At 38.5% G+C, this 14,046-nt stretch overlaps 1 protein-coding gene across 2 annotated transcripts in view; it reads right to left on the bottom strand.

Moving 5' to 3' along the window:
• Nucleotides 1-1,998: 1,998 nt before the first annotated feature.
• Nucleotides 1,999-14,046, bottom strand: part of HSD17B4 (hydroxysteroid 17-beta dehydrogenase 4) — a 66,002-nt gene continuing 53,954 nt past the window's right edge. For both annotated transcript variants that reach the window (XM_075741052.1, XM_075741053.1), the window contains exons 23-24: nt 4,341-4,468; nt 1,999-2,570 (exon numbers count right to left, since the gene is read on the bottom strand). In XM_075741052.1, the coding sequence (XP_075597167.1) occupies nt 2,481-2,570; nt 4,341-4,468 (218 nt within the window). In that variant the 3' untranslated portion in view covers nt 1,999-2,480. The remainder of the gene's footprint in view (nt 2,571-4,340; nt 4,469-14,046) is intronic.

Raw genomic sequence — 14,046 nt, 5'->3', positions numbered from 1 at the left:
TACCTTCAACAGTAGTGGGTTAACAGCGTGAGCCAGCTAGAATGTTTTGAAGGTAAATACATTGCGGTAAAGATGAATCCAACATGCCAAAATAATTAATAATGGCTATTCAGGCCACAAAGCAGATGAAAGAATTAAACACTTGATTTGTACTCCTAGAAATGAGTCTATCACAACACTGGGAGGTGTGCTCCATTAGCCTTCGTACGGAGAGCAAAAGGAAGAGCCTTTTGCAGCAAAGTAGGGAGGACTTTCTGTTCCACCCAAGATTAACACCTATGGCCAAGTCATGGTGGAGGAAAAAGCTGGTCAGGCTAAAGTCTAGGCTGTATATGTCAAACATCAGTGTAACTTTGGGGCATCTATCTGCTGTGTTTTTAATTAAGGCCAGTATTTGGGATATAACTGAAGCATGTGGATTTTGTGTCCAACTGAAACTACACAGGATAGGAATCATCACAAGAGTTCCTATAACTGATACGGTTCTTGGGTTATTCTTTCATCTTCTCCCATCACATTCAGTAAACTGATGTTCTTTAGTAGACTGAACTCCAATCTGTTAAATCGCAACAGGTATCAATAGTACCAACTTCCCTTGCCTGAGTATTTTTTGCTTCCTACTTCCCAGTGAAGGAAAAAAACAGCAGTCTGTTCCCTCCTTGTAGAGCAGTGCTTTAAATTTTCAGAAAACCTATGGGGCTGAGAAGAAAAATCACCTGTTGTGATTTTCAAGACCATGTGACCTACAGTAAATACCATATTCTTAAATAGATGTATTGAGAATTGCTTTCCTAGACCCAAAGTTAGTTCCTCATAGTTCCTTTTTCTTAATACACATATCTTTATATCATTATATATAGATTTATAGACAGGAAAGACATATGTGGAAAAAATTTTTCTTTTTTGATGTAGCATGTGCATGCATAAATGTGCAAAGCTGCAATCAATTTGTCTTTCTCATAAAATTTCTTAAGAGAAAGTAATAGAACACACTTTTATCTGTTTGTCATACAGTTGCTTGGTAAATAGAAGCTGGGCAGCACAGGCAATGATTACGTCCTACTTCATACAGAAATGACTGCTATGAAAAAGGTAAACGTTAAGTGGTTAAAGGACACTTCTGCAATCATTTCTATTGGATGGCCTCTTTGAGGTGGTGAACATCACACTTGTTCCATTTCCCATCTATTCATGACGTAATTTATGTGAGATAGTTGTTGACATACTTCAGATTCATATTTCTCTGCCTGAATCAAAGCACAGCTGATAGTGCAGCTGTGAAAAAATAAATTTGTGGAGAATTTGACTCAGTACTACAACATGTAGAATATATCCTCAAACTGTTAAATTCATCTGCAGCCCCAAAAGGCTCTTTAATGACAACAGTCTGCTCACACAGTCAGGGCAGTGATGTACCTCCCAGTTTTGGGACCAAAAAAAAGGAAAAATTCCATCCTCTAAGGTAAAGCAAAATAATTTTGTCAATCTGACCAGGGAGAGAAGCATCAGATGGCCTGAATTCTTCAAAATTGTTCAACACAGAACAAGTTTGAATGAGAAAAAAAGACACTGAGCACACAAAATGTTGGTCACATTGGTGAAATTCAAGTTCCAGGTGTTCATGTGACAATCAGGGATTAAAACCATACTTTCTTCAGGAAAATATATGGCCACAGCTGCTATCTCAGTTCTGGCCATAGGTACGAAATGAGGAATTCACTCATACCCTTCCCTGCTGCCATCATGCTGGTCCTCATGAGAATGAATCTACACGAAAAACAATCTGGCTACAGTGACAGCCTTTGGTGCAGTGTAATATGAATGATGTAAGATGAAAAATTTTCCCCTGAAGAATTAATGCTTACCACTTTCTTAATTTATAAGAGTAACTTATATGAAAATAACTGTCTAAATAAGCTGGGCAGAGCTAAAGTTCAAGATTTTTTTCCTATACAAAAAACCCCCCCATGATGACAAGATGTAAATAAATGGAATATATTTTCATCTTCCAGTTGTTTTAATGGATCATGTGAACTTAAGACAAAAATAATGTTAATTTTAATAACAAATCAACTAGATTCATAGAAATTAAGACATTCTATCTAAGACAATATAAGCGAAGACTGACAGACACATAGAAGAAGATATCAAAGATGTGTATTGGTTTAATTTTCTTCAGAATTAATATAGAAATATATGCATCTTTGTAAGAACTACATACATTTGATTTAGATAAAGGTGTGTTATGAGAAAAGTATGATTCTCTACCATTGCTAAGAAACAAAAAAGGGGCTATATTAACAGTTACATTCATTTCATAATTTTCTGCCTACAGCAATTAAAACAGCTTGTATATTAGCACTATAATGAATCAGTACATTGACGTTAAGTAGCCTGCAAATCTTCAATCATTGATTCTGAACTAATTGAAGCTTCTATCTTCTGAAGTTCTTCACTGCTATTGTAGATGATCAAGCAGTTCAGAGTTTGGCATAATCTTTCAGGATCATTTCCAATTTCTGGCTCAGCATGATGTTCCCCTTCACTTTTAGTTTACCAGAAAAGAATGCCTACAAAAAGCAGAGGAGAGGGAAAAAAAATATTTCGCTGTTCACCCACAATTCAAAGAGTTGCTATAACCAAACAAGAAGCCAAAGATACGTGTGGGTTTTTAGTGCTCAGAAGACAGCCTTCAGTGCACAATGCCCATTGGTTACTGGTTATTAACAGAACACCATCCAAGTTCAATTTTAATAGCATCCAGAATCCCAGTTTCTATCTAGAGTGCAGGCAAGGCCACGTCTATCACTCAGGGCAACTTCTTCACAGAAGCTGATAGCAAAACTTCACCAGGGTACAAAAATAAAGCTCCCAGTTCTCCCCTCCCTATGTTACAGATATCCATATATCCTTATATCAAATGAGAAAACTGAATGGAAAGGTCATTTAGTGAAAATTAAAGGCCTAATGAAAAGGTCAGCTACTCAAATTCTCAACAAATCCAAACAGGAACTTGAGCAATAAACGTACACATATATTCCAAGGAAATGCACTGGCTTTATTCACAGCATATTACAACAAACAGGAACTAAACAAGATTTCAGTGCATTTGAGGAATCGTAAATCTACTAGTATTTTCATTGAAATGCTGGTATATTACATTTTTATTGTCCCTGCTTCAAAGAGCTGTATACTGTGTTTCAATCTAGTTCAGTGGTGTTTTTTTTTAAAAAAAAAGTTTTGCTTCGCTGTGGCTTTGCAATTTGAAAGCTCTTTGAAAGTTCTGAAACAATGTGCTTTTGCATAGTTCCATTAACTTGAAATACATTCAAATAAGGAATAGAGAGCGCCAGCAGAGCAGGATTTGAATAGATGTTTTGAGCTTCCTTAGATGAAAAACTTCACAGAAACTCAAAGGGAGTACTTAATACCTAAGAATAAATAATGTTCCTGAATTGCAATCACTGTTCTTTAACATTTTGAAGATTACGCATCAACATCTTGTTTGTTTATGCTTTCTGCCTGCTGTATACAAAGGGTCACAAAGGATTTTACTCATGTGGCATATAGGTCTTATAACAAACATTTGCTATCATCGTTAGTTTCCAATTTTACAATCAAAGTCTCCAACAACTTCTGCTTGGGATCAAAGAAAAGTAACTGTTTGATATATGATGAGCTTAATTAAAGTTTTCATTTGCTCAAGCTGTAATCTGTAAGATGACATATTAAATTTTTGACAGTTTAATTTACTTTTACACAAGGCATTTTTATTAGCAAAATTAGTAGTTTTAAGTAGTTGATTACTCCAAGAAGCTGCAAGTGCAGACCCAGACTACATACTTCCCTTAAATCTTTCTTTCCCTTTAAAATCTACCTAGGTTGGGTGAATTTTGACCAGTTTCAATGGATCTACATGTATGCATTGTTTGAGATTTCTCTTTGCTGCAGGAGTAGCAGTAAATCAGAATATTGCAATAAACACCAACTTCCTGCAACATGACCAATCAAAACAGCCTGAATGATCCAACTGGCAAACCCTAACCTTGCAAATCATATATTGTGAAGTGCCAGGAAACAAACAGCTGATTTTGTACTGCCAGGCTTTATGTAATTTGACGTATCTTTGTCTCAAGATGATAAAGATGGCATAAATTCCTCATCATGTCTGACTTATTCAGTATAAGGTAATGATGCGCTCATATCTCATCTGACTCCAGTTTGCACTTTCAAAACATCAAGTGTTGTGGATTTTGGAATGCAAACAGTCATGAATCAGTGCTTGATTTAAGGCAACTGTCTCCATGCAAGTAAGTATGTCTGTGACAAACAGGTTTTACCTTTTGAGGGTTGGTCTTTTGTTGTACCACATCCATGAAATCCTCATCTGACAGAGTGATGGTTGTATCAGCAGAACTTCTTGCAGGTCCTTGATACACTGCTCCAGAGCCATTCTTTAAGTCAATTGCTGAGAAGAAGCACCAAAGATAGTTTTATTTCAAAATAAAGATTAAATTTTCAGTCTAAAGAACACTACTCCCATGTATTATTATGAAGCATTCAGTCTAAACATTAATCTTGAGCTAACAGCCACTTAGAAGAAGAAAGGTTTTTAATTCTTCTTCTTTAATGAAAGAAAATAACGGAGATTAGAATAGAAAAAAGTTATTCCTGTTCTAAGGGGGAAGAGGCTTACAGCAAGGATTGCCATTTGAAAATTCTTGCATAGATAGCAAAAAACATTTTTAAACAACACTTAAGATTCACAAGATATTAATTAGTGCAATTACTGCAAAAATGTTAAAGTTATTAATAAATCTCTAATGTTTTAAAACAGTATCTTATATTCAGAAAAGGCAAATGTGGTGATGTTCGAACATGCTACTGCATTTTCCTGCTCTGCCCCACAGGCAATATAGCCCATTCTGCTTCATGCAAAGAGCATTTAAAGCCTTGCCAAATATCTGTCGTTCTCTTCTGGAAAACAAAAAATTCCTCAAAGTGTCTGGAGCTTCAAAGTGTTCTTTTCCCACACCAAATGACCTGCCAAAATAATTTATTACAAGGCTAACACTATGAGGTATTGTGTCATTTGCTTAGAAGAATATTAGAATATTTTGACAGGATGTGCACTGCCAAATCATTCTCAGATTTTGCAAATTCCCAGTCTTGCCCTTTACAACTTTTTCTCTTGCTCTCCCTCCCCCCCCCCCCCCTGCCCCCCCCCCCCAGCCTTTTTAAAAGCAAAACAAAATCATTATTCAAGGGGATGTTCCCATAAGGACATGACATCTCTAATCACAGAATCATGCTGCCTAGCCAATACTAATACCATCAGTTGGTTTCTCTTAGTTGACAAATTTTAAGACACTGGCCCAACTATGGAGACTTATTTCTGCATAAATTTCTCATGTGCAATTTTTTTCCAAATATTTTTTCTGAAAGGCGAAGGTGAAGTACACACCTGGGAATTGCTTTTGTCTGTTTGACTTAGATCTTTAATTTTCTGGAATCTGCTCTGAGTAGTATTTATCCAGTAATAACAAAACTGGAATGGGAACTAAGTGTACAATGATGCTTAGTGAGAAGTTAAATACTGGATTATTATTATCCATTTGATTTTAAGGTAAATTATAATTTCAGGAACAGGTTTAATGGACATCACTAACTTGATGCAATAAGAGAAGAAGAAAGAAAAAAAAATATTACTGAGCGCCAGATGAACAACCTATACCTTCTGTTTGTGGGTAGGAGCTATGTAACATTCTTTTGACCCAAAACAGCTACTATATAGTCTAACACTGTGAGCCTTTAAATACTGCTCCTGTAGGTTATGTAGGCAAAGACTATTATTTAAAAAAAAAAAAAAAAAAAATCAATCTCATGAATCATGAAATGCAAGTTTTACAGCAGATACCACCTCCTCACATTGTTAACCAAGCTTAAGTGTCAATGTGCTTTTAAAATAAATCTCTACTGAAATGCTAGCAATGTATAAAACCACACCGTTCCCTTTGAGTCAAACAGCACTGGTCAGCAAACCCCGCATATAAACTCACAGAACACACACGTGGTTTTCTAGGATACTTACAGTTCATAATTAAATATTTACTTTTAATTACCTTTGGACCTTATAAATCAAAAGAGCATGAGTCCCGTCTTGTGCTTCATTTTGCATCCGTTATTTTTTTTGGCTGTCCCTACCCTTCTCCGACTATTCCAGAAGAGAACCCAGATGCTGAAAGCCTGACATAACACCTCCCAAGACACAAAAGACCCTTTTCTCCTTCTCTACTAAGCACTGGCTAGAAAAACATTTTTGATATATCTCACTGATAATACTCATCCATCAGTCTCAGCAGTGTAAAGTTTAGCTGACAAAAAGAATTAAAAAGGTGTAGTAACTCAGGTAAATTCTAAAAACTCCTAGATTTTAATCTGAATATAGTACATACTTAACATTGTTACAATCCCTGTTCTCCCTCTCCATTTCCTATCCAAGTGTCAAGAGCATTGCTTATCAATCCACGTCTATAGTTAATTGTAAGCTCTCAAAGCACAAAGATGCCTGTAAACATTGCATAATCATGGTACTACGGGCAAAACTGTTATGTTTAATCACATCAAATCTGTAACCCATCTCAAATGAAAACTTATTATAAATTCTAAAAAAAAGACGACCAATCTAATAGTGTGTTCTTTTCCCAAAAATACGAAAATATGATATCTATTTCCTCTTTAGTCTTTTTAAAGATCATTAAGATTTTTTTCTAAGGAAGAAAAAAGAAAAAAAAAGAACAAAGCAGCCACAAAGTAAGAGCTCTGTGACAACAAATACTGCCTTTTCACAAAACATGAAGTACCCTGACCCACCCCTTTCTTAAAATTTTAATTATTAAATTAAAATGACATTTAAAAAAAAAAAAAAAGCCACCCAAAATGCCAAAGACTCTATCAGGAGGAAATGAAGTCCTGAAACTTGATATGTAAGCCCTAGTGGGTGAATTCTCGTCAATCACACTGGAGAAAGAATGATCCAAAATATACTGTATGTTGGTATTTTAAAGAGGGAAAGGAACTTCACTACCTCAAAAACTTGCTTAATCATTTTTTTTCAGGGGGTGAGGGTGGTGGGGTGGCATGTGGAATAAGAAAGATTAGAAACATATGATCATTTTTCTAGCCTCCTGATGCATACTTAGCCTAGAGTTTTCAGATGACGACTGAGACTAAACTACAGCACTGGCACATGCACAAGTGCTGAGCTCAAGCAATCCAGGAAGTTCCTGGAATGTGTCTATGACAACTTTCTCCTCCAAGTGACAGAGGAACCCATGAGAAGAGGTGCCATGCTGGACCTTATTCTCACAAATAAGGAGGGCCTGGTAGGGGACGTCAAGCTCAAGGGCAGCCTTGGCTGCAGTGACCACAAAATGGTGGAACTCAGGATCCTCAGGGCAGCGAGGAGGGCGTGCAGCAAGCTCACTACCCTGGACTTCCGCAGAGCAGACTTTGGCCTCTTCAGGGATCTGCTTGGTAGAATACCATGGGACAAAGGCCTGGAAGGAAGAGGGGCCCAAGACAGCTGGCTAATATTCAAGGGTCACCTCCTCCAAGCTCAGAAGCGATGCATCCCAACAAAGAGCAAGTCAAGCAAAACCACAAAGAGGCCCCCGTGGATGAACAAGGAGCTCCTGGGCAAAGTCAAACAAAAAAAGGAAGCCTACAGAGGGTGAAAGCAAGGGCAGGTAGCCTGGGAGGAATACAGAGAAACTGTCCGAGCAGCCAGGGAGCAGGTTAGGAAAGCCAAAGCCCTGACAGAAATTAGTCTGGCCAGGGATGTCAAGGACAACAAGAAAAGCTTCTATAGGTACCTCAGTGATAAAAGGAAGACAAGGGAATATGTGGGTGCCCTCCGGAATGAAACAGGTGACCTGGTTACCCAGGATATGGAGAAGGCGGAGGTAGTCGACTTCTTTGCCTCAGTCTTCACTGGCAAATGCTCAAGCCACACTGCCCAGGTCACAGAAGGCAGGGACTGGGAGAATGCAGAACCACCCACTGTAGGAGAAGATCAGGTTAAAGAATATCTAAGGAACCTGAAGGTGCACAAGTCCATGGGACCTGATGAGTTGCATCCACGGGTCTTGAGGGAACTGGCGGATGAAGTGGCCAGGCCACTCGCCATCATATTTGAGAAGTCCTGGCAGTCTGGTGAAGTTCCCACCAACTGGAAGAGGGGAAACATAACCCCCATTTTTAAGGAGGGAAAAAAGGAAGACCCAGGCAACTACAGGCCGGTCAGTCTCACCTCTGTGCCTGGCAAGATTATGGAGCAGACCCTCCTGGAGACTATGCTCAGGCACATGGAAGGTAAGGAGGTGACTGGTGACAGCCAGCATGGCTTCACTAAGGGCAAATCGTGCCTGACAAACTTGGTGGCTTTCTATGATGGGTTACAGCGTCGGCGGATAAGGGAAGGACAACTGACGTCATCTGCCTGGACTTGTGCAATGCATCTGACACTGTCCCGCACAACATCCTTGTCTCTAAATTGGAGAGACATGGATTCGATGGACAGACCACTCAGTGGATAAGGAATTGGCTGGATGGTCACACTCAAAGAGTTGTGATCAACGGCTCAATGTCCAAGCGGAGAACAGAGACGAGTGGCATTCCTCAGGGGTCGGCACTGGAACCGGCACTGTTCAACATCTTTGTCGGCGACATGGACAGTGGGATCGAGTGCACCCTCAGCAAGTTTGCTGATGACACCAAGCTGTGTGGTGTGGTTGACATGCTGGAGGGAAGGGATGCCATCCAGAGGGACCTTGACAGGCTGGAGAAGTGGGTCCGTGCAAAACGCATGAAGTTCAACAAGGCCAAGTGCAAGGTCGTGCACGTGGGTTGGCGCAATCCCAAGCACGACTATTGGCTGGGCGAGGAATGGATTGAGAGCAGCCCCAAGGAGAAGGACTTGGGGGTATTGATTGATGAGAAGCTCAACATGAGCCGGGCAGTGTGCGCTTGCAGCCCAGAAAGCCAACCCTGTCCTGGGCTGCATCAAGAGAGGGGTGACCAGCAGGTCGAGGGAGGTGATCCTGCCCCTCTCCTCCACTCTGGTGAGACCCCACCCAGAGTACTGCGTCCAGCTCTGGGGGCCCCAGTACAAGAGAGACATGGAGCTGTTGGAGGGAGTCCAGAGGAAGGCCATGAAGCTGACTGGAGGGATGGAGCACCTCTCCTGTGAGGACAGGCTGAGAGAGCTGGGATTGTTAAGCCTGGAGAAAAGAAGGCTCCGGGGAGATCTAATTGTGGCCTTCCAGTACCTGAAGGGGCCTACAGGAAAGCTGGAGAGGGACTGTTTATCAGGGAGTGTAGTGACAGGACAAGGGGGAATGGGTTTAAGCTGAAGGTGGGTTGATTTAGATTAGACGTTAGAAAGAAATTCTTTACTGTTAGAGTGGTGAGGCACTGGAACAGGTTGCCCAGAGAGGTTGTGGAGGCATCATCCCTGGTAGCGTTCAAGGCCAGGCTGGATGAGGCTTTGGGCAACACGGTCTAGTGGAGGGTGTCCCTGCCCGCAGCAGGGGGTTTGGAACTAGATGATCTTTGAGGTCCCTTCCAACCCAAACCATTCTATGATTCAATGATATAAACTAGCAATGAAAGAAATGAGCCAAATACTGGAATAGATTCCAATCATCAGAGCAGAAAAATTGTACCTTTCCAAAATCACCAGAGAGAGTGCCCTCTTGTAAAATACAACTTTATGAGATAAAGCTATACAACACAGCTGCCTGCTGTAGCAGGAAACAGTCTTGATGCAAGTCTCCTATACATGTCTTCTACACGTATCTCCTGGACACATGTCCCTGTGGTTATAGCTACTGTCCCATCACTGCAGCTTGCACGCTGCACTACGATTACAGCAGCCGGCTTGATAATGACTTGGTACTGGCATAGCTACATCAGTGCTCAGGTGGCTGGTGACCTGGGCAGCTGCCAGGCAACTACCTCGTGCACTGCTAGTGTGATGCCAATGCTAGCAGTAACAGGTAAGTAGCCCACAAAGGTGTCTCTGGTGTTCTTTGTTCCTGAGAACATGTAGCCCTCCATGTCTGCTACAGATACAGCTCTTCCCCAGACATTCACATGCCTGATCCACTCCATGCAAAAACCCGAAGTTTGAAACACAGGTGTGGTACTCCGCAATACTGTGAGCGGCAACACAAATTCAAGCTGAAGCCCCTTCTAAAAATCAACTAGCTTCTTAAATAAGTAAAATTTTAGTATTACACACCTAGCAGAAAAGCAGAATCAAGCAGTTTCAGTGGATGAAACAGTAGCTTTCCTTCAAATTTTTGTTTTCACTTGTATATATATATATATGTGTGTTATATTACAGTAATTAAATATTTTTTTTATTTATTATTATTGTCCGTAAGATGCTGTTGTCAGAGACATAATAAAAAGGTCAAAAAAATCATATATATATATATATATATATACACAGACTAAAACACTAGATATTTACATTCTATAGCAGGTAGCCAAATAGCCTAAAATCTAAAATTTGGGGCACAGGTTTTGCTTTGCCCTTGAAGAGTGCCCTACCATTTCTAGGAGAGAAATATTAAGGGGTCAGACTATTTTTTTGTTTGGTTTAATTTGGGTTTTATTCTGCTTTACAGAGAGTAAGTAACTGCAATAAAGACTCATTCTCAAAGCAAACGGAACAAAGTGTTACCCACTCTTCATTGCCTGAAGTCATATTGCATCATAAATTATTAAGCAGTTTTGCCGTAATTTGTCAGATGCTTGCAATCAACCGCATGTAGCAATTTCTCCCCAGTTCTCCTAACAAAGTTTTATCCTTCTGAGAACTGGAAAGGAACAGAATTATCTTCTGCCTTCAGCAGTTCCCTCAGAAGCATGATGAAAAGCAACATATGGGTAAACTCTTCTGAGTACTGTTCTAGAGAGCCATTAACTATCAGCTAACAAATCTCAATAGCAATGTCTTTTTTCTACGGAAAGAAAAGTTGAAATGAAGTAGCTTAACTCTAAAAAAAAAAAAATTATAACCATTGAAAACAAAGGCAATTGTTTTACTGTAATAAATATGCAGGAGAGAGCAAAGCACACTTTAAGTAGTGAAACCAACTGGCAAAATCAAAGCTGACACATCTCAATTAAGAATTTTGTTAAAAAATAAGATAGCTCCATTACCGATAAGCTTATTCCTTTGGTTTTGATACTGCCAAAATTTGTATTGCTTTATCTTCCTAAGAGGATTTGCAGCATCCTCTTAAATTAGAACAGTTTACTTCTATAAAGAAATAATACTAATTAAGACTAGTTGTATCTACAGTTCAACTTTGTCTAGAGAGTGAATGAGCTGTCCAAAATTTCACATCCTGAGTGCAAGATCAATGGTTCTACACCTCCCCATGGCTTCACACCATCCACAGAGAACTACTAACAGTAAAGGTCATCGCTACTTAAACTGACTAGTGTTACTAACATTACCATCAAGTATGTCTGTAACAAAAAAAGCTAAATCCAATTCACAAATCTCACTCCATTTAAAGTAGCAAGAAAAAATCTTGGCTTACTGAAGATAATCAAGATCAAAATGTTACAGTTTTAATTAAAACATTAAAAATAAATATAAATAATAAAAAAACCAAACCCAAACCCACAAACTTTTGGTGCCTGAAAGTTTGGAAAACACCAGAGTGACTGTGTACATGAGAATGAATTTCACAGCGGTCTTTAATACTTCTGCTTTCTGTCATTTGCTTCCCTCCCAGCTTCCCCCTAGACCTTAAGAGGCTCAATGACATTAGCAGAAGATGCTGTAGCTACAATCATTGAGTAGATAATGAAACAATTAGCATCAGCTCAAGGCTTAAAATAAAACAAAAAACTCCCCCCCAAATAATGTACCTCCTCACATTTCAGTTGTTTCAGTGATGACATGGCAAGAATTTTGACCATACATTGAAGAAGTATGCAATATTTATCCACAGGAACTGAATTCTAAATTAATTTTAACGTAATATTTTCCATTTTGCTTTATTGTGGCTATGTACATTATGAGATCTAGCTCTCAAAACAGCAATTTTACTTTAAGAGAGAAAGAAATTTCAAAATTATTATAATCTGACAGCATAACATTTACAAAACTGATTTAAAATTATTGTACACAGAATATCAACTAATAATCAGTGGGCCAAAATTAAATGTAGTGTAAAGAAGTGCAATTCTACTGACAGAGCTGATTAACATTAAAATCTGAAGCAGGTTTGAAACTGGTCAAAACAGTGACACATAATTTAATTCACACTATATCAAAGGTAACATTTTACTTTACAGTAACTACAGTTTTTAAAAAATAATTTGTCAAGGGCTAAAATTTCTAATTATGTAGAGAAGTTTCCATTCCATTAACAACAGAAGAAGTCAAACATTCAAGTCAGTAAATGGCATTGTTGCCATTGGCAATGGCAATTGTTGGATATTCTAAATTGGCTGTCATCGTTCATGTGCATTACAGAAGTTTTGGTGATGACCACATAAAGATCTGTCAGTAATCTTTTGGGTTGTCAACAATATCTTTACCACAAGAAAGCTGTCTTCCTTTGAATGCAAAGCCACAAACTACTCTCTTCTTCCACATTCACCAAGCAAAATTAATTATCTGGTAGAAGAGGCAGTACATGATGATGCTCTTGAATACTGAATAATAACTTATGCAAACAAGCAAAAAGAATTAACCTGGCAATTGCTTACAAATCTTGAATGGTTGCCTCTAGAAGGTCTTTTTTTGCTTTGTGTTTGAGGTTTTTTTAATGATCAGAACAGTGTTTCAAAAAAAATCCCCAAAATAAAAATCCCATCAAGCAGATATATATACTTTGCCATTAAAAATCTACTGTTAGAGTTACATAGACAGCAATAGCAGCATGCAATTAATCCACAAAATGACAAACTGCGAGATGACACTACAGTTGTCACAACTGCTAACAGTCTGCCAAGTGAGTTTACATAACTATTTAAATATTTTAGTATTACATTATTTAAATTATTAATCAAAATTTAATGTTAATGATTTTATTTTAATATTAACCAACTGATGCCTTCTTCATCCTTTAACTGCTTGAAATTTCAAAGATACACAAAAATATTCTGAAAACCATCAGATGACACAGAAAATTCTTTGAAAAAGTGACATACAAAGGGAGTACTTGCAAACCAATATTCCTGATGAGAAAAGTAAGCAGCATTTTCTAGAGACACCCTTCTTGTCACCTAGATATTTACATTTACATTCAGCCTTACATATCTACTACATCACTGAGACTACAGTAATTCATAAACACTAGCCACTGTTTGACACCTAAGGTTGAAAGAACTGACCAGACTATATAAAAATTTGCAGTAACTTTCTCAAGATTTTGGAAATGTTTCATTTAAGTTCCAAGTTAAGTAGTCAGCAAGAGGAAATGTTTAAAATATTAGATTACTTCCTCCACCCTCAATCCCACAGGGAGCTTTAAGTAGTTCCAAATTCATATAAAAGTACAAATATTATTCATTGCCACAGAAGCAGAGGGAACAGGACAAAGAAAGTTATGTCTATTTAATCCCTTTTAGCTAGGGAAATAAGCATTGGAAGAAGGCACTACTTTCCTCCCACTGCTTCAGTAGGAAACAGAAGAGGACAAGCTATGTTTGAAAAAGAGGAAAGGCTGACTCTTGATTTACTCAAAGCAGGAGTATTCTCTTTCTCTCTTTGGATACAACGCCAAAAACATCCACCTATTTCTCCTCTAATAAAACTTGGTCTCGTCAGACAGGTAAAGCCAGTGCTCGGGCCTAAATCTATAAATGTGCCTGTTCTGCGTTCAGCAGTTTACAGCTTAAGGTCTTACTGAGTAAGAAATTTTATTCATGTCCTGAACACTCCTCATGAGATTTTTCTTCCATTGATTTGTCCTTCCATTCTTTGACCATATGTAAGACTGAGTTTAGGTGACA

Source organism: Balearica regulorum, chromosome Z, assembly GCF_011004875.1.
Source record: "Balearica regulorum gibbericeps isolate bBalReg1 chromosome Z, bBalReg1.pri, whole genome shotgun sequence".
Taxonomy (NCBI): Eukaryota; Metazoa; Chordata; class Aves; order Gruiformes; family Gruidae; genus Balearica; species Balearica regulorum.
This window is presented reverse-complemented; position numbering and strand designations above follow the sequence as displayed.